The 21,195-nt window shown below is 36.2% G+C and overlaps 2 protein-coding genes across 2 annotated transcripts; one reads left to right on the forward strand and one right to left on the reverse strand.

Annotated features, from left to right (window-relative positions):
• Positions 1-3,524: 3,524 nt before the first annotated feature.
• LOC107593821 (translation initiation factor eIF-2B subunit epsilon-like) lies at positions 3,525-15,562 on the forward strand. Its single transcript, XM_016283699.1, has 13 exons — positions 3,525-3,855; positions 6,787-6,911; positions 6,993-7,178; positions 7,271-7,448; positions 9,382-9,462; positions 9,549-9,626; positions 9,982-10,123; positions 10,576-10,677; positions 11,926-12,033; positions 12,119-12,209; positions 14,389-14,512; positions 15,180-15,254; positions 15,499-15,562. Exons 1-13 carry the CDS (start codon positions 3,718-3,720, stop codon positions 15,556-15,558), a joined length of 1,488 nt encoding a protein of 495 aa, XP_016139185.1. The 5' UTR covers positions 3,525-3,717; the 3' UTR covers positions 15,559-15,562.
• Positions 15,563-16,820: 1,258 nt separating this feature from the next.
• On the reverse strand, positions 16,821-20,961 carry LOC107593822 (mitochondrial ubiquitin ligase activator of nfkb 1-A-like). Its single transcript, XM_016283700.1, has 6 exons — positions 20,947-20,961; positions 20,755-20,842; positions 20,602-20,678; positions 19,518-19,659; positions 19,321-19,441; positions 16,821-17,324 (listed from the first exon to the last, which is right to left on the reverse strand). The coding sequence occupies exons 1-6, from the start codon at positions 20,959-20,961 to the stop codon at positions 16,838-16,840; spliced, it is 930 nt and encodes a 309-aa protein (XP_016139186.1). The 3' UTR covers positions 16,821-16,837.
• Positions 20,962-21,195: the final 234 nt, after the last annotated feature.

Consider the following 21,195-nt stretch of genomic DNA (forward strand, 5'->3'; position numbering starts at 1 on the left):
AACATTAAGTTAACAAATGTAACTGCACTGTTTGAATTGTAATTTATTTGTAGAAGACTAAACAGCTGTAGCGTTCGGCTCACCTAGTGCCTTTTGGATAACAATTTTACTGCCATATCTGTTTCTCTCCAACAAAACTTTACTATTATGATACTTTGAAAACCAACATATCTATTACAGTGTGACTTTTCTTTTCTTTTTTTATCAAAACCTAAATGGTTTTCAAACAGAGCGGGCCATCTATTGCATGTCTTAATTGTCGTCAACCAAAGTTCAGAAGTTCTGCATGAAGCTCCATGATGAAGGCAACACGTCCTGCTATTTTCATAATCGATAACAGAACAGTTAACAACCCCACCTGAAAATAGATTTCATTCAGTGTACATATTCAATTGAAACGAGATGATGAATACCTCCTCAATAATCTGACATGGTTTTTACATGCGTGTTCGGTAAAATAAGCACTGGAACTATGATCTGTTTTGTCGTGGATGCATTGCATGATAAATTGCATTGGAGGCCGCACTGATGGATATGTGTCAATAAACATATCTTTATCCATCACCTAAGACTGTCTTCTGTGTGTGTTTTACCGGATTTAATAATGTTTGCTGTATCATTTGGTGCCTTCGCAACAGAAACTGACCTAAACCACTATTATCCATGAACATTTGCAAAATACAGTTTATAATGTCTAGAGCTGATGTCAGACTTGATCAATTTTCAAATATCAATGGCTGATCATCATGACATTTGAGATCGACTTTTAAGAAGTTTACAGATGTTGTGAAAATCCAGTGGTGCTGTAACTTGCAAACGCTCTCCTTTGTAACTCAGGAGCTGTAGAAACCTGAATGAATATTCAGTAGCACTTTACTTGAAGCCTTTATATGGGATGCATTAAGAAAGTATTTTTAATGCACTAATTATGCTTTCCAATGCACCCTAAAATGCACTATTTTATGGTATCATGAATAAGTATAATACTTAACTATTTATTTTCATGCTATAAGTATAATGAATTGGAAAACATGACAAACAACCAATTGTAGAATTGTAAAAATGATTTTTTTACCAGAAGTGAAACATCATTTTGTATCTCGTTTAACTTTTGTTTTTGTCGTTATTCATTTTCTGTTGTTTCTGATAAGATTGCTAAAAGTTAGTCATGTTTTTTTGTGCTAATGAACCTGTACGTTCTGAATCCAGTGTTAACAAAGACGCTAAGACAATCGGAGCACACACTTTATCTGAGGAAATGTCATCCAGACTTGGCCCTAGTACTGTAACAAGGAACTCTTTAGTCATTTAGTCGAAGTTGTTTGACTTATTTCTTTTCATTCGATAGAAGTGTTGCCATTATCTAAAAGTGCAACTGGACCGTGGGCAAAAAACAGAGCTCAACACAAAGGGATTTGACCAATCCATTACTCCATTACAAATTAAATAATGAAAGTTGAAGTCAGTAATGTAATTGTTAGATTACACATTTTAGCCAATATAATACTTTCTGATTACTTTTTTTAGATTACTTTAACCAAAGTAAAAAATGCTGTACCGTTATGATATAAAAATACAAACGGGAATAAAAAAATATATCCCATTCTATTTAACAACAGCAACATTAGTGCTTGAAATTTTGATTCTTTCAAGAGATTCGTTCATTTTCAGTTCGTTCACCAAAATGATTCATTCACTGATTCGTTCAGTGACCATATCTTCATATTACATAAATAGAGTGTCTTATGTGTTATGTTTTAAGTCAACGAACATATTCACTTGTTACTAAACTGATTTGGCTTTATTAAAATGTGTGCATAATCTATTCATTAAATAAATAGTCTAAATAAGTTGTTCAGATGACCAAAGCACAAGGTTTTCTTGCATAATTAACATTTTAATTGTTTGGTCAGACAATTACACATTCATAAATCGGGGATTAAACGTGGAGTTATGTTCTGTATGCTAATTATGAATATATAAACAAGCGTATAGAGTGCACAGTACCTATAACTGCGCTTTGCATCTGCTTTCTGCTGATTGCTGATCGATATTGACATGCTAAGTGGCCGACTGACCTGGTACACTCTCATTCATTTCATTCAAAAATAACGATTTGTTCACGAACGAAACATCACTACATTTCAGTGAACGAGAAATGAGTCAATGGATTATGAGAACGATTCGTTCACCTAAAAGATTCGTTCAAAAATAACGATTCATTCACGAACGTAACATCACTAAATTTCAGTGAACGAGAAATGAGTCAATGGATTACGAGAACGATTCGTTCACCTAAAAGATTCATTCAAAAATAACGATTTGTTCACGAACGAAACATCACTACATTTCAGTGAACGAGAAATGAGTCAATGGATTATGAGAACGATTCGTTCACCTAAAAGATTCGTTCAAAAATAACGATTCATTCACGAACGTAACATCACTAAATTTCAGTGAACGAGAAATGAGTCAATGGATTACGAGAATGATTAGTTTCACCTAAAAGATTCATTCAAAAATAACGATTTGTTCACGAACGAAACATCACTAAATTTCAGTGAATGAGAAATGAGTCAATGGATTACGAGAGCGATTCGTTCACCTAAAAGATTCGTTCAAAAATAACGATTTGTTCATGAACGTAACATCACTAAACAACAAAGTGCCTCAAACAGTCCATTTTTGCCAGTTGTGCGAGACATTTTAAATTATACCAGTAATGACTGTGAAAATCACTTGCTTTCATTCAGAACTTAAAATAAGAACACGTACTAACATGTGCACGTTCTCTCTTACTATACTTTTATTCTTAACATTTCAAACGTGTGCTCTTCACTCATAATACGCTGACTCAGGACTGTTGAATCAACCTTGAACTCGTTTGAGCTGAATAATGACAAGTCTTCTGTTGAGCTGCAAGTCAGCAAAAGTCACTTAATTTCTAGTTTATTTATCCCTTGAACCTGCTTTGAAACCTGAGTGGAAAATAGTGCTCTGTGGTAAATAAATTATTAATACCACAGTAGTTTTAAGGTAACATCACTAAACAACAAAGTGCCTCAAACAGTCCATTTTTGCCAGTTGTGCGAGACATTTTAAATTATACCAGTAATGACTGTGAAAATCACTTGCTTTCATTCAGAACTTAAAATAAGAACACGTACTAACATGTGCACGTTCTTTCTTACTATACTTTTATTCTTAACATTTCAAACGTGTGCTCTTCACTCATAATACGCTGACTCAGGACTGTTGAATCAACCTTGAACTCGTTTGAGCTGAATAATGACAAGTCTTCTGTTGAGCTGCAAGTCAGCAAAAGTCACTTAATTTCTAGTTTATTTATCCCTTGAACCTGCTTTGAAACCTGAGTGGAAAATAGTGCTCTGTGGTAAATAAATTATTAATACCACAGTAGTTTTAAGGCTACAAAAGACTACTTAAAAGCAATAAGTGTGACCTCTAGAGGGCGGGGCTTTCTAATGAGACGCGGCTTGTGATTGGTCCATCCTGATCCAGCGCTGAGAAAAGTAACACGTGTCACCTGTCATCGGCACCTTGAACAACAATTTCTAAATGAATACTGACACTGAAAAACGCGAATAGACATTAAACGGACGTTACGCAGTTAAGAGTTAAAACGGGAGAATTCATATTAAAACATTAAAACGTACTAATTAGAGATAACATCCGGGTCACCAAGCCAGCACAAACATGGCAGGCAAAGCAGGGAAGCAGAGTCGCCCCAGAAAGGCGGAGAAGGATGAAGAGCAGCAGCCGCTGCTGCAGGCCGTTCTCGTCGCAGACAGCTTCAACCGCAGGTTCTTCCCCATCAGCAAAGACCAGCCTCGGGTGAGAACTGCACAAAACACACAGCTTCACCTCGAGCACATGTGTGCCTCTGGACCCAAACACACGAGACACTGCGACACTGCGACACTGCACAAAACACAGCTTCAGAGCTCCATCATGTGTGCTGGACTGTTTGTTTGTTTGTCTGTATTTTAGCTGTACAACTTGTCATGTGCAAACATGGCAACAACAATACTGCAGGTTCGGTATATATATATATATATATAATTTTTTATGTATGCTAAAAAGTACTGCATTTTATTTAATTTTTTTTATAATTTATGGGCTGTAATATAAGAAAGAAAGTCATTGTGACAACCTGGGTTTCACTTTAAAGTATTTAGATTTGTGTATATGCAATTTTAGCTGAGTAAATAGAATAAAATAACACACTTTCTTCCATGTTTTAATTTTAAAGGTAAACTTTGTCTGCCAAAAAGTTGTGAGAATTGTTAAATTTTAATTGGATTTCATTTTAAAAGATGAATTAAATTGTTAATGTTTTTTCCCCCCTTTATTTGATTACTATTGATAATAAATTTGTATTAAATCATAAATCCAGAATAATTAAAACGAACAACACCAAATGTCTGGGAGGAAAAAAATAACATTTTATTTAATCTGAAAATGCACCAAAGCATGTGAAAATGCATCTGAGTAAGGAGAATGTTATCTATTATCGTTCATAACTTTCCCCTGCTTTTTGCTTAGTAATAGTACAGTGTCCTTAAAAATACCTTTGTGTACCATTTATATGCCGTGCTAGGTGAACATGGTAATCGAGTAACATGATATTGTTGGTGTCTAATGCTAGTATAAAAGTATGATACCAGTACTTTTAAAATAACTTGGTTATTGGTAACTATTAACTGCACTATATTGGAATGGCATTGCAACATTGATAATAAATTTGTATTAAATCATAAATCCAGAATAATTAAAACGAACAACACCAAATGTCTGGGAGGAAAAAAATAACATTTTATTTAATCTGAAAATGCATCTGAGTAAGGAGAATGTTATCTATTATCGTTCATAACTTTCCCCTGCTTTTTGCTTAGTAATAGTACAGTGTCCTTAAAAATATCTTTGTGTACCATTTATATGCCGTGCTAGGTGAACATGGTAATCGAGTAACATGATATTGTTGGTGTCTAATGCTAGTATAAAAGTATGGTACCAGTACTTTTAAAATAACTTGGTTATTGGTAACTATTAACTGCACTATATTGGAATGGCATTGCAATGTTTTGTTTGCCTGCAATATTAAAATGTACAGGAATTTTCACCAGATGACTTGAATAGCTTTATTTGAAAATGAGTAAGTGATTGTGATTTTGTGCATCTGCATGGGGGAAAAAATATTAAAATAATAATAAGCAAAATTACTTGTGCTACCAACATTTTCACTAGCCCTGACACAATATAATAAATGGATAAAATAGAATAAAAAGTTATGGTTGTCATTGTTTTGATTCATTTTGATGCCACAGCAAAAACTGCTAATTAATATAAAGTTAAGGCATTGCTAAATGAACAATCAGTAATAAAATAATAACAAATCACAAGCAATAGCACAAAAAATGCGTTTCAGCAAAGATAGAAATGAAATAAACTGTTTTCAATTTTTCAGGTAGATCTAACAGTAGAATTGAGGTACAGAAAGTGAATAATCAGATATAACACTGCATAGTTCTCACTGTACAAATTAAATGTAGAGTCATCTTTTTAAAAACTATTAAGTTATTCAGTCAAGAGCAGTAAGTGACTTTCTCTGTCTTTCGCTGTTTTGCTAACATTAATGACAGACATGCGAGTCACAAGCCCTGATGCACAGATCTAATGTGTTGATGGACTAGAAGTTGCTTGCCAAGATGAGTATTTTGACATAATTTGTGTTTATTTGTCCATTCAAGCACAAGAAGACACAAAAGAGAACTGTACAATGGTACTAGCATAGACTGTTTTTCTAAATGAAGAGTATTACTTGTTATCTTTTTAATTCAGCGTTCTAGACTATTTATAGAGTAACTTTTCACTCGTCCCCCCCCCAGGCTCTTCTACCTCTGGTACTTTTAAAATAACTTGGTTATTGGTAACTATTAACTGCACTATATTGGAATGGCATTGCAATGTTTTGTTTGCCTGCAATATTAAAATGTACAGGAATTTTCACCAGATGACTTGAATAGCTTTATTTGAAAATGAGTAAGTGATTGTGATTTTGTGCATCTGCATGGGGGAAAAAATATTAAAATAATAATAAGCAAAATTACTTGTGCTACCAACATTTTCACTAGCCCTGACACAATATAATAAATGGATAAAATAGAATAAAAAATTGTTTTGATTCATTTTGATGCCACAGCAAAAACTGCTAATTAATATAAAGTTAAGGCATTGCTAAATGAACAATCAGTAATAAAATAATAACAAATTACAAGCAATAGCACAAAAAATGCGTTTCAGCAAAGATAGAAATGAAATAAACTGTTTTCAATTTTTCAGGTAGATCTAACAGTAGAATTGAGGTACAGAAAGTGAATAATCAGATATAACACTGCATAGTTCTCACTGTACAAATTAAATGTAGAGTCATCTTTTTAAAAACTGTTAAGTTATTCAGTCAAGAGCAGTAAGTGACTTTCTCTGTCTTTCGCTGTTTTGCTAACATTAATGACAGACATGCGAGTCACAAGCCCTGATGCACAGATCTAATGTGTTGATGGACTAGAAGTTGCTTGCCAAGATGAGTATTTTGACATAATTTGTGTTTATTTGTCCATTCAAGCACAAGAAGACACAAAAGAGAACTGTACAATGGTACTAGCATAGACTGTTTTTCTAAATGAAGAGTATTACTTGTTATCTTTTTAATTCAGCGTTCTAGACTATTTATAGAGTAACTTTTCCCCCGCCCCCCCCCCCCAGGCTCTTCTACCTCTGGCTAATGTCTCCATGATTGACTACACATTAGAGTTCCTGACCTCTACTGGAGTGCAAGAGACGTTTGTCTTCTGCTGCTGGATGTCCAGCAAAATAAAGGAACACTTACAGTAAGATGCTGTGATGTTTTTAATGATGCTGTTGAATGGCTGTGACTCTGATGACTCAGTATTTGGCGTCTTATTTCACAGAAAGTCCAAATGGTGTCGCCCCACATCTCCAAATGTGGTGCACGTCATCACCTCTGACCTGTACCGCTCTCTCGGGGATGTGTTGAGGGACGTGGACGCCAAAGCTCTCGTCCGCTCGGACTTTCTGCTGGTGTATGGGGACGTGGTGTCCAACATCGATGTTTCCCAGGCTTTACAGGAACACAAGTGAGTGTCGCTCCCCCACAGACCCCCGTCTATAAAAGTTCCATAGTTTATCATTTATATATCATTAATACAATTTTGACTTTCCTGCACAGACAGCGACGCAAAATGGAGAAGAATATCTCAGTGATGACCATGATCTTCAAAGAGTCTCCGCCTGGTCACAAGACTCGCTGTGAAGACGATGACATTATAGTAGCTATGGACAGCAAGAGCAAGCGCATTCTTCATTACCAGAGAGCACAGGCCTTAAAGAGACTTCACTTCCCTATGGTGAGATATTTTACTAATATTTAGGGGTGCTGTGATCAATCGGGTACCGATCGCTATCGGTGATCTTTCAATTTGCCAATTTCATAAACCAATCGAGTACCGATGATACAAAAAGTGTCATCAAATGTACAGTAAATGTAGTTAATAAAAAAAAATCTCAGTATGACATGCATAGTTGTTATTAAGCCTGGGCGATAAAACGGTATCGGTATTTATCGGCGGTACACCTTTTTCGATAACGATAGAAAAATTTTCCGATATAGGCACGTGCTATGAGTGCCGCAGACAGCCCACGAACACATGCTGAATTGAGTGCTCTGCATGCCTGTGATGAGATTGTGAATTTAAAAAAAAATGAATATTAGTCGAATTTAAAATAAACGCATGCGTTTGAATGCAAAAATAGTAAAATCAAATGTTATGTGTGCATCAGGGAGCGTCATCAGTGGCGCACGAGACACGGTGATAATGATGTAAGTGACGTTGTTGCATTTTAATGTTTTGTTAGTCTAGCCCACGAGATGTGCTGCTGCTGCGTTATTCATTCAAAATATTAGAGAAGTATAGCAGCTCAATGCAGAGAAGATCTTGAATGGGTTAAAACCGAAACCAAGCCATTCACACAGAACGCATAGTCAGCGCATTTTAGACGGACAAATATGACTGCTGCACTCGCGTCTCACACAAGAGATCTAGCCATGAAGTTAAAAGCGTTTAAACTTTTAGAAAACGCATCGCGAATTTGTGAAGGTTTGTTCTTTTTCACTGCGTCTCTTATGTTTTAAAGGGCAATCTGCGTGAATGACGCTTCGGCTCTTTGGATTAAGCAATGCATAAAAACATGATGCTGTTTTGTTCATAATTGTTTATGCAATTTATGAAATTATATTTGATTTATATGATTTAATTTAAACGTAATGCATGTTTTTTTTATAGACAGTTATTTCCTTGCGTTGACAATTTAATGCGCTGCTCCTGTGGCCTATTTAATCTGCATATAAAACATTAGATATTTAAAATTTGTATTTTGTGTTTGACTGTTAAAACAAAGCATATTTGTTGTTTGTCTCAATAAATTGGGTTAATTAAAAAATACAGTGGTTAAATAAAAAAAAAAAATGTATATTGCTCTTTGTTTTAAAAAAAGGTTAATAAAAAATGTCAATAATTATTATACAAGCCCATCTGTCTTAATTTGGATTATTTTAGTGTGTGTATACATACAGTAGTCAACATCTGAAGTGGATCAAAAAAGTTCATCAAAGTTGTCCTAAGACAAGAACGCATTTTGGTTTTTAGGTTTTAGGACAACTTTGATGAAAGGTTTTGATCCTCTTGCACACTACTGTTCAAAAGTCTGTCATTTATACGGGGCTTTTGTGTTTTTGAAAGACGCCTCTTCTGCTCACCAAGGCTGCATTTATTTGTATTATCAAAAATACAGTAAAAAATGTAATCTAGTAAAATAGTTTTTCTATTTAAAATAACTATTTTACAATATTTTAAAATGCTGTTATTTTTTCTATGATTAAAGCTGAATATTCAGCACCATTACAGTCTTCAGTGTCACATGATCCTTCAGAAATCATTCTAATATGCTGATTTGGTTCTCAAGAAACATTTCTATTATTATTCATGTTAAAAAGAATTGATCAATGCACACTTACTAACATTGTGGTCGAATCTCTTGAAGTTTCCTGTTTGCATAGAGAACTAGTAGCATTACTCCTCTTTTACTGTTGATCTTGTAATACCCATTCTTACTAATGATAATTAATGATCAAATGAAGGTTATTAATCAAATAAAGGTTATTGCAGTCATGAAAATCAGACAGCACAACAAATAAGACCATAATGTCCCAGATAGCTCAACAAAGCAAATAGAAATCATTGCATTTAGTGATTATAATTATTCCTTCTTTTCCCCACACAGAATATTTTCCATAGTGGAAGTGATGAGTTTGAAATTAGGTTTGATCTTTTGGATTGTCACATTAGCATCTGTTCTCCACAGGTGAGCATTCGTTTGCTTTACAGTTGTGCATGTTTGTTTAAATTATAAACACATTGCTCAATAAAAGTGAATGTTGTTTAATGTAGGTTGCTGAGCTTTTCACAGACAACTTTGACTACCAGACAAGAAATGACTTTGTCCGTGGGCTTCTAGTCAATGAAGAGGTATGAAACACAGAATCGAGTGACTTGTTTATTTACAAACCCGATTCCAAAAAAGTTGGGACACTGTACAAATTGTGAATAAAAACAGAATGCAATGATGTGGAAGTTTCAAATTTCAATATTTTATTCAGAATTAAATATACAATATATTTTAAAATGTTTATATTAAATATAGGAAAGCTAAGTAAACTTAAAGATGTCCAGATTTATTTAAATGATTATTTGGTCCCTAAATGGTTGATGATCAAAATAGAGGCTTAATGAGACACAAGTTTATTTTACATTAAATATTCTTCACTGTGTGTCCAAATTGCTGGCTAGTTTCCTTGTTGTCTAAAGAAATGTTGATATGCAGGTTGTGGTGGGTCCAGATATTACTCTTCAGGAAGGCACAGTTCTGTCCATGCACCATCCAGATGAAGAGGATGATGAAGATGAGGATGAGTTCTTGAGCGATGACGATGTTGGCCACAGTAAAGACAAAACCAAACAGAAAGGTTCATGCTCATTTTATTTTCTTATGTGGATGTAGCAAAGTACACATTCTGTACAATGCTGTGTGATTGTGCCGTTCACACTGACATTGATTTAAATGCTGATGGTCACTGATTTGATCTTAATTTGTGGGTTGAAAATCTGATGGGATTATATTTGGAAACACTATGTAAATGTGTCCTTGTCACATGATACATGTATTAAATAAAGTAGTAGCAGTAAAGTATGGGTAATTATATGCAAGTAATACTAAATCTATAGTAAGTACATGTAACTTAACATTACTCAGTACGTACTTGTGTAACAAGCATGCATTAAAATAAATTGATTTTATATTCCTGATAGAAAAAAGATGACGATGAACATTACTTCCTCTAAAAACTGAACATTTTGGATGTCATTCACATGCATGGGCAAAGTGTCATTTTAGGGTTTTTTTTTATCGTTTTGTCAGTGTTTAACCCAGCAGAGGTTGGTTCAGAGGGTAAAGGATACAGATGGAAGACCAGCAGTCTTGATGACACAGAGGAAGATGAGCTTGCTGAATGCATTTGGGGTGAGATGTCTTCTCATTTATTCACCCTGGTTCCAAACTTGGAGCACTTTTTTTCTTCACAAAGGATTTTAAAGAGTTGCTATACTGTTCTGGTCTATAAATTTGTTCACAACTCGCAACCAATTGACTTAAACTGACTCTTATATTATAAATGCAGCAAACAAAGCGACGTAAAGTTCCTCACACAAAGCTATTTAGTGACTTCAGAAGTCTTTGGAAAGTGTCAGAAGACATAATGAATTGAACCCTCCTGTTGTAGTTTTGACCCAGAATGCTGCATAAAAATGTAAAAAAATAAAATAAATCCATGGTTTTTAGTACGGGAAAAAACTTTGCATAAGAATTAAGACTATCAAAAAAATACACATCATTTGTTTATTTATTTAGATTTTTAAAAATAAGTTTTTAGGAGATATAACCATTTAAATTGTTACACCTTTTGCATTCAGGTCAGTTTTGACCTGGACGTGAACTGTGGCTTTACATGTGAAGTTTGCAGATTTTGTTGTTGTTGTTGTTTAACATCTATCAGTTAAATTGGTCTCATTTTACTTATGTAAAATACATTTATACACATACAATTGTATGATCTTGTACATTTGACTGTGCATGCACAAAGACACTATAAACAGACAAAAGATGTAATATGTAACAAATAAACCATATCTAATGAACTACAGCCCAAAGGGGTCCACATTTCATTCTGCTTGCACCTATTGATGAAACATTGCTGGTTCAGGCTGAAAGTGATAGTTTATGCAAGTAAAATGAATTTATTTATTATTTTGATGTTTTGTTAGAAAAAGAATATGAAGTATTCACAAAGTTCTGAGTTAGTACAGATAATTATCAGTTTATATGTTCTTAAAAATTTCATAAGTCATTGAAATAAAGTTTCATGAATACTGAAAAAAAAAAATCTCCGTAATTAGCGGGTGAAGAAGTGGATTTACATATTTTAAAGTTAACGAAAGTTATCATGAGCAATGTAATGTTCGAGGCGGATGTCATAAATGTCAGTAGACCAGGAAGATTTTAAAACGAGCAGTTCATTCATAAATTCATGAAATACAAAAGGAAAACGGAAGACAACGAGCGCAGCGCTGAAAAGGGGCGGGGCTATATAAGGTCTATAAGCTCAAGTTTCACCGGATCAAAACTGACCCGGGAATGGGACAGGTGTATACAGGTTTTTTAAATGAGATGAAGTTAAATACACCGGCCTTGATGATGATATCATGTTTCCAGGCCTAGCGTTAAATCCCGACCCAGAGAGTGACAGTGAAAGTGAGGTCAGTGAGGGATCACATGACCTGGGAAGCCACCCTGCATCACCTGAACTGGATGATGTCAAAGGTGAGAAGTGTTATCAGAGCTCTATTCATCCTTTCTAACATCACTCAGATCTCCCAGTTTCATACTAGCTGTTCTTTCCCCTCAGTGTTTCAGAATGAGGTTCATGGTACGTTACAGAGAGGGCTGGATGAGAACATAAGCTGTGACAATCTGGTGCTTGAGATCAACTCACTCAAGTGAGTACATACACAGTTCCAGTTCTGTCATGACAACTCTCTGAGGGTTTAGCATGGTAATGTATGTGGCAGTGTTAATGTGTTTGGTCTTGGCGGAATAGATCTGCTACACTGCTGCTGCTGCTGCAGAGCAAGCACCGAGACTTGCTTCTGCCAGTACATCCACAACATGCTGCTGTGAGCATGTAAGAAATACTGCTGCCGCACATATAACATACATTAAATAACCCCATATATAACATACATGAAATCACTCCATAGCAGATCTATACAGGTGGAGCTGGGGAAGGTGGAGGGTTTTTGAAGTGTGCTGCAACTGCTACAGCAAACACTAGCCGAGTATTTGAATGTTGTTCAGCGAGCTCATTGGCTGCTGATACAAAAAGAACCAATCAGCTACACCATGTGATGCTGTCATTATGTCAGATTGAGTTAGAACCTATCGGACTGCGCCATCTAGAGTTTCACGATAGACCTTTGGATTAATTTAAACATTCCAGTTAATAAAATGGTTCGCCTGAAAATTAAGAGATTACTTGCCTCTTGTTGCAAATCCATATGCTGCTTTTTCTCTGACACATAACATGAGATGCTTTGCTAAATGTTCACAGAGCTCTTGTCCAATAACGGTTCATAGTGACCTCAGCTGTCAAGCTACGAAAAATAAACGGTATAAAAGTCATATATGTGACCTGTGCTGGTAAAATGAGTGTGAATGCGCACAGGCTCATTTTGAGCTACATGCAAAAAAAACGTAAAAAAATGTCAATTTTAGTCAAATTTGAGGTTTTAACAAAAATGAGTTGATTAAGCCCTCGTCTAGCGATCCCAATGCTCCATATAGTAATTAAACATCTAAAATGATCTTTATTTGTGTGTTTGCTGAGGGGAGTACCTTTTCTCCGCTCGCTTCTCGCGCTGACTCATCCGAAGCGCACGCATAAAAGACACTTTCACCAGTGTGCGATCCTGATACATGTACACACATACACATTATTTAAGTATTCACACAAAAATAATCTGTTATGTCTTAAGTGAACGTTTGGGGAACTGTTGGGGAAAAACATCTGATGTGTAACATTATATTAGATTCGTGCATTACAGTAAGTCTTAATATATAGGCCGTCTGTCTCTGTGTTGATCAAACAATAAAAGAAAAGAGGGAATCACTCGTTGTTCTTGATTGAACTGCTTTTGTAGTTTTAATAATCGGTTTATTTGTAATGAACACACTAAAGGGATTTTTACATTCGATTCTGTTTTTCTTACTTGAATGCATATGTTTAGATGTAAAATGAAAAAGTTAATGCATTATTTGTTTCTTATTTGTTCTGCTGCTGTTTTCATATGTTCTTATTTATAATAGCAAAGATTTGTATTCGGAGGTAAAGATGCAATGTTGCTTGGTGATTTTGCTCTGGAACCTTCAGAAAACTTCAACTCAATTTTTCTCAGAATTGAGTTTGCTGACTCTGTCGACTTCTAACGGGTGTGAGCTCGGTCATTTTTCGTCCTATTCCATCAAATCATGAATCATTTTGAGGGTTTTTAATGGAGAATGTGACATTAAAGGGTTACTCCACCCCAAAATGAAAATTTTGTCATTAATCACTTACCCCCATGTCGTTCCAAACCCGTAAAAGCTTTGTTCGTCTTCGGAACACAAGTTAAGATATTTTGGATGAAAATCGGGAGGCTTGTCACTGTCCCATTGACTGCCAAGTAACTTACACTGTCAAGAAAAGTATGAAAGACATCGTCAGAATAGTCCATCTGCCATCAGTGGTTCAACCGTAGCGTTATGAAGCGACGAGAATACTTTTGTACACGAAGAAAACAAAAATAACGACTTTATTCAACAAGTTGTCTCCTCTACGTCAATGTAGCGCCATTTTGGAGAGTATCCGCTGGACGCAAATAGCGTATGTTGTTCTGTGTCAGCCGCGCCACAAGCATACGCTGTTTCCGTTCAAATCAAAGCGTAGAAAACATATCCTCTGGTGCTTTTGCTACGTGTCAGTGTGCTGATTTGATTCTGAAAAATTAAGAATGAGATTTGAGAGTTTGAAGACTAAGTAAATGGAGGCTTTGTTCTATCTGTTCATCACACAAAATGTTTATGGCTACACAAAAGTCATACTACTTGTATGATGAGGTAAATGTAATTGTCTCTTCTCAGGTACGCCTACAACATTTCTCTGAAGGAGGTTATGCAGATCTTGATTCGAGTTGTGCTCGAGTTTCCTTTCCACCAGCAGGGGGCTCAGAAAAGCACAGCTCAGTATTCATCGCACCTGCTGCCTGTGAGTGTGACTGCTTGACATGTCCAGGGTTAAAGCAAAACATCTCCCAACTTTTTTCAGGATTGTATTTTATGAACATAAAATAAGGTATATTGAAGAATGCTGATATCCAAACAGTTGCTGGTCCCTTCGTGGCGTATGTGCGGTTGAACGAGACGATTTAGCGATCCATCTGAAGTTGACCAATCAGAAGATGACAAAAACCATATAGTCTATAATAATTTTTGTTTAACTATACAGTTCTATTTTTATTTGTTATTCCGAATGTGCCAAATTTGCCGTTCAGCTTTATGAATGAATATGCCTGTTGTATTTCCGACAAAACGAGCAGAAATTCAGAAATGGCTTACTCCCTCGAGTTCTTTATGAAGAACAGAAAGTCCATGCTTTTCTCTGCTTTTCAGCCATTCTCTTTGTCATGTCCTTGGTCTTCGTTTTTTTTGGGCGTCACAAGGCGCCTGCCACAAAAACTATTTCGTCCTCAGAATCCGTATTTTTATGAATGGCGCGAAACGTAATGTTACGTCAGAGTTTGTACATTTGTGTCGTGTGTGACTGCCTCTATACAATTTTCGGATAAACTCAATCGTTACATGTGCCAGAGCTCACGACGTTCCGACCTTCAGAATCGCACCGTGTACGCCCACCTTAACACAATCACTTGGAGGAGGAAGGCATCATGAGCTGGTTCAGACAGAGCTCCACCACAGACAAGAGCCAACAGCTCCGCAGGAATCAAGGGGTGCGATTCTTGAAACTTTTACACTAGATTTTTAATTCTGATCATTGCTGTCAAATTACAAGCTGTCTTTACGGGGCTGTTAGTGATGTGTGTTGATGAAAGAACAGAACATGTGAAAGCAGCGGGACTCGTCAAAATCACACAACGCCAGAGGAGTTACCAGAACAAGTTTTCTGGGAATGGACTGAAATCTGGGTGAAAGAGGACTATGTTAACTATGTGGTTATGTCTCGTCTTTCTACAGCTCTTGAAGTTCATCCAATGGCTAGAGGAGGCTGAGGAGTCTTCAGAAGGAGACGAATGAACATAAACCATCATGTTTGTGACTCGCACACTTTGGACGGTCATTTATACACTTTACAAACCAGAAACAAAACACAACTTGGTGTGTTTGTGGAATGTTTAATTCCTGACAAATGGCAACCTATATAAGGTGTGGAAATGGATATTTATTCGGGTTTTTTTCTTTGTTGATTTCTGTATGGTTGTAATGCTTCAATTGTTCAAACCAAAAATGAAAATTGACTTAAAGGGTGCTGTATTTCAATTGAAATCACTTGGGTTGCCAGATTGAGAACTATAGGAACGAGCGCAATTGACAATAGATGGTGATGAGCCTTACACTGTAGATGTTGATTTGTTTTTTAATATTTCCCTGGTCATAGAGCTTATTAAATGGATGCAGAGGCTTTTTATGTTGGATAGAATCTGCAATCTCGGAGTCAGTTTGTTTGCAGGCTTTCATGGCTACAACTGGCAACCCTAGGTGTCAGATACTATTGGTTAAACTGGCAGTGGGCGGAGTCACACAGACCAAAACAAAAACAGACATTCCGGCATGGAACGCACATTTTGAAGTAGAATAGCTGCCTGTAGCATTGTTTTCAGAGAACTTAACATGTTTCCTAAATATCTACAAATGTATTTTATGCTTTAGTATTCAAAAGAATTACATACAGCACCTTTAATTTACCGTCATGTTCCAAATATGCATTTCTCCTACGGAACACAAAAATGATATTCTGAAGGACAAACATTGAATTTTATGGATAAGGAAAATACGTTTCAAAATAACATTCTATGAATATAAAATAACATGTCCATACTTATACAAGTAGGGAAAGACCTATTGCGACCCTTTAAACCTTTGTCTGTCACTAGTCTTAAACATCTTAGTTTATGACATACAGACCCTTTTGATGATAAATGATTTTATATAGGTTACTTGGTCATGAATGTCTGGAATATTCAATTTGAGATACCATTTTAGTTTTATTTTGTGAACCGTGATGACAAAGTCCACAACAGAATTAAAGTGATTGAAGTCGACATGAACACCCAAGAGTTATGAATGACTTTTAATATTGGTAAATCAGTCAAGCAGAACGGAGCTGATATTATTTTGGATTCATAAAAAATGAAACGCAGATATAAAGACAGTTCCCTTAAAGTGTACAAGGCTTGAAAAATATTTTCATTGGCAAAACTCTAAAATAAAATTATACATAGCTGTTTTCATGCCCATGATTTTGAATGTGTCATAAGTTAATAACCTTATTCAAAAACTATCACACCTCAGTCAGCTAGTTCTTTTTATCTTGATTAGCAGCACCATGGATGAAACCAGCTACGAGCGCAAACCCCGTTATTCCGAACAGCGCCGTCAAGCCTTTCCACATGTTAGCGCTGTTCTCGCGCCGCTGTATGAAGCTCTTGTAATCACCGGGGATCAGGACGTAGCTGCGGCCGTCTTTGGGCGGCTGTAGCCTCATGATCTTGTCCTGCTCCAGAACCAGCTCCCCGAATGCGGTGAGGGCCGATCCCACATGCAGCAGCTCCTCTCGCTCCTCTAGGGCCACAGGCTTCTCCCCGCTCAGCTCTCCCACGACTGCGTCCATCAGCCCCTCTTTGGCCTGTCTGAGCCGCTTGTGCACCTGCTCCAGGTAATCGCCGCTCGCCTCCAGAGGAGAATCCACACGCACCGAGACCTCGCTGATGTATGCGCCGGGCTGGACCAAGCTGAAGGGCACGGTGTTGGTGGTCTGCTGCTTGTTCACTTTTTTGGAGACCCTGTGTGGATGTTTTTTTCATGCTTTATAATAACTGGTTTTCACTACCAGTCAAAAAAGTTTTTTTTGAACTGTAAGTTTCTCTTCTGCTCACCAAGCCTGCATTCATTTGATCCAAAATACAGCGCAAAAACAGTAACATTTTTACTATTTAAAAGAACTTTTCTATTTGAGTATATTTTCAAATGTCATTTATTCAAAGCTGTTTTTTTTAGCATCATTACTCCAGTCACACGATCCTTCAGAAATCATTCTAATATGCTGATCTGCTCAAACTACATTTATTATCATTATTATGTTGAAAATAGCTGAGTAGAATTTTTCAGGTTTCTTTGATAAATAGAGAGTTCAGAAGAACAGCATTTATCTGAAATGGAAATCTTTTGTAACATTATAAATGTCTTTATCATCACTTTTGATCAATTTAAAGCATCCTTGCTAAATAAAAGTATTCATTTCTATAAACCCCCCCCCCCAAAAAACATTGTACTGACTCAAAGCTTTTGAATGTTATAGAGCATAATGTTACAAAAGCTTTTTATTTCAGATAAATGCTGATCTTTGCTGTATTTTGGATCAAATAAATGCAGGGTTGGTGAGCAGAAACTGTTCAAAAACTTTTGACTGGTAGTGTACCTCTAGTGCTGGATGCTGATTGGTCAATACTAGCTAAAATGAGTATAAAGCGCAACAGTCAGGTTCTCTAAAGGAAAATAGATTTTTAACAATGACTGATCAAATTTTAAAGACAGACCTGATGTGAACTCTGCTGTTAATCAATGCTTTGTTGAAACCATCTGTTGCTTATTTTTAAAATAATCGTGTTTAATAGCCGAATTAGGGGTGAAAAACTACATTACCCATGATGCTGCACAGAAAATTCCACCAATCAGAATTGCAACGAGTTACAAGCACCAAATGACATCTTTAGCTCCGCCCACTCACATGAAGCACAGCGAATGATGTACTCAAGTTGGTAAATACCAGTATATAGTTTCTCAAATGTGACCCTGGAGCACAAAACCAGTCATAGGTCAATTTCTTGAAATTGAGATTTATGCATCGTCTGAAAGCTGAATAAATAAGCTTTCCATTGATGTATGGTTTGTTAGGATAATCTTTGGCTATAACAATTTGAAAATCTGGAATCTGAGGGTGCAAAAAAAAAATAAAATCTAAATATTGAGAAAATCATCTTTAAAGTTGTCCAAATTAAGTTCTTAGCAATGCATATTACTAATCAAAAATTAAGTTGATATATTTACGGTAGGAAATTTACAAAATATCTTAAAGGAACATAATCCTTACTTAATATCCTAATGATTTTTGGCATTAAAAAAAAAAGTCGATAATTGTGACCCATACAATGTATTTTTGGCTATTGCCAGCGACTTAAGACTGCTTTTGTGACCCAGGGTTAGAAATATATAGTTTCTATAGATACAATCAACAACTTTATATGGATAGTTTTGTATTTCTCCATTTTTAATTTGACTGTCATTCACAATGGTTCATGGGATTGTAGTTCTTTCCCTCACTAAAGCTGTTTTTAAGTCTTGTACCGCTGTCTTTTTGCTTCAAATCAATGTTGGTAGTGCTGTGATTCACCTTGTAGTTTGGTTCATGGATTATTACGCTTTAACAAAAGACTTTTAAAGTCCCTATGAGAAAAATAAATAGGCAATCCTTCTGGAATCAACAGCGCTGAAGAAGCAGGCATGCACTCTTGAGACGACAAACTATATGCCAGGAACTATACCTTCTAGAGAAGAGGTGCCCAAACATTTTACTATGACAGGCTAGAAATCTAACTTAATTGAAGGCTGAGGGCCAAAAGTAAATGCTGCATTATTTCCAATTATATCATAACATGCATATTTTTTTTAAAAATCATTAAAAAAAATAATAATTAGGAAGGAAGATGTGCTTCACTGACATGTTTTTACAATCCTATTGTCTAAACAAGCATCATTATTTGTGGTGAAGCATGTTTTTACCATGTTTTCAGAGCAGAGTTCCAGTATTTCCAGTGCTCGTGCACCGTAATCTTTTGGATGACACCATGACGGCGTGGTACGAACTGGCTGGAAATGGGCTCTCCGATGGCCTGCACCAATCCTGCAATGGAGGGACAATAAAGATGCATCAATTACGACTTTTCAGAGTGCGAGGTGTTATTGAGCATTGTATTTACCTTCTACAGCAACATAATGAAGTCTCTTGTTGGACGACGCATTGAGAATCCTGAGCAGGTGATGGTCTGCTTGAAAGTTTGGAATCTCCTGGAAAGTGGAGGAAAGGTCAAATTCACAGCAGCTCTTTGGATGTGCACACTTTTATAAACCTGCTCTGATTTGGCATCGAGCTGAGTCCCTTTCATCCAAACTTTCATACGAGTCATTCTATATTTCAGCGTACATGTCACACCAGGAAAAACATGTAAAAACGCTTTGCTTTCTCAGCAAATCATCTGTTGGTTTCAGTTGATATATTTTATCTGCTAGTTGCCCAGCCTTAATCATTAAACAACATTTTGATATCACAACGAAAATGATATTTTTCCTGCTGGTGAGTTTGTCAACTCTGTGGGTTTAACGTAGTTAACAATTTCACCATTTTGACTCAATGGCAGGCTTTGTCTGGCCAACCAAATGTTATTTTCTTGATCAGGTTAACCTCAAATCGTAATATTTATTTAAACTCATGAAAATATTGCAAACCGTAACAATGAACCCAACATAGTTGATGGGCAATTATTATACTCCTTAACAAGAGGTCACCAGAGATCCAATACAGAAAAATGGAGAGGAAGTTTACCATAACGTGTGGAGAATGAAATCACATGATGCTGGTCACATGGGTTTGTTAGTTTTCAGGGGATGTTTCGTTAGGGGACCATTTAAACTCATCTTGACGTTTTACTTTTTTGAATTCAAGACTCAAAGTGGATATTGCAAAAACTCATTTAGTGACAAAGACAACTGAAAACTATTCTCTTGGATAAAATATGTGACTCTGGAGCACAAAACCAGTCTTATTAAGTCGCTTAACTTAATTGAAGGCTGAGGGCCAAAAGTAAATGCTGCATTATTTCCAATTATATCATAACATGCATATTTTTAAAAAATCATTTAAAAAAATAATAATTAGGAAGGAAGATATGCTTCACTGACATGTTTTTACAATCCTATTGTCTAAACAAGCATCATTATTTGTGGTGAAGCATGTTTTTACCATGTTTTCAGAGCAGAGTTCCAGTATTTCCAGTGCTCGTGCACCGTAATCTTTTGGATGACACCATGACGGCGTGGTACGAACTGGCTGGAAATGGGCTCTCCGATGGCCTGCACCAATCCTGCAATGGAGGGACAATAAAGATGCATCAATTACGACTTTTCAGAGTGCGAGGTGTTATTGAGCATTGTATTTACCTTCTACAGCAACATAATGAAGTCTCTTGTTGGACGACGCATTGAGAATCCTGAGCAGGTGATGATCTGCTTGAAAGTTTGGAATCTCCTGGAAAGTGGAGGAAAGGTCAAATTCACAGCAGCTCTTTGGATGTGCACACTTTTATAAACCTGCTCTGATTTGGCATCGAGCTGAGTCCCTTTCATCCAAACTTTCATACGAGTCATTCTATATTTCAGCGTACATGTCACACCAGGAAAAACATGTAAAAACGCTTTGCTTTCTCAGCAAATCATCTGTTGGTTTCAGTTGATATATTTTATCTGCTAGTTGCCCAGCCTTAATCATTAAACAACATTTTGATATCACAACGAAAATGATATTTTTCCTGCTGGTGAGTTTGTCAACTCTGTGGGTTTAACGTAGTTAACAATTTCACCATTTTGACTCAATGGCAGGCT

Source organism: Sinocyclocheilus grahami, unplaced genomic scaffold, assembly GCF_001515645.1.
Source record: "Sinocyclocheilus grahami isolate Dianchi unplaced genomic scaffold, SAMN03320097.WGS_v1.1 scaffold176.1, whole genome shotgun sequence".
In the NCBI taxonomy this organism is placed as follows: domain Eukaryota; kingdom Metazoa; phylum Chordata; class Actinopteri; order Cypriniformes; family Cyprinidae; genus Sinocyclocheilus; species Sinocyclocheilus grahami.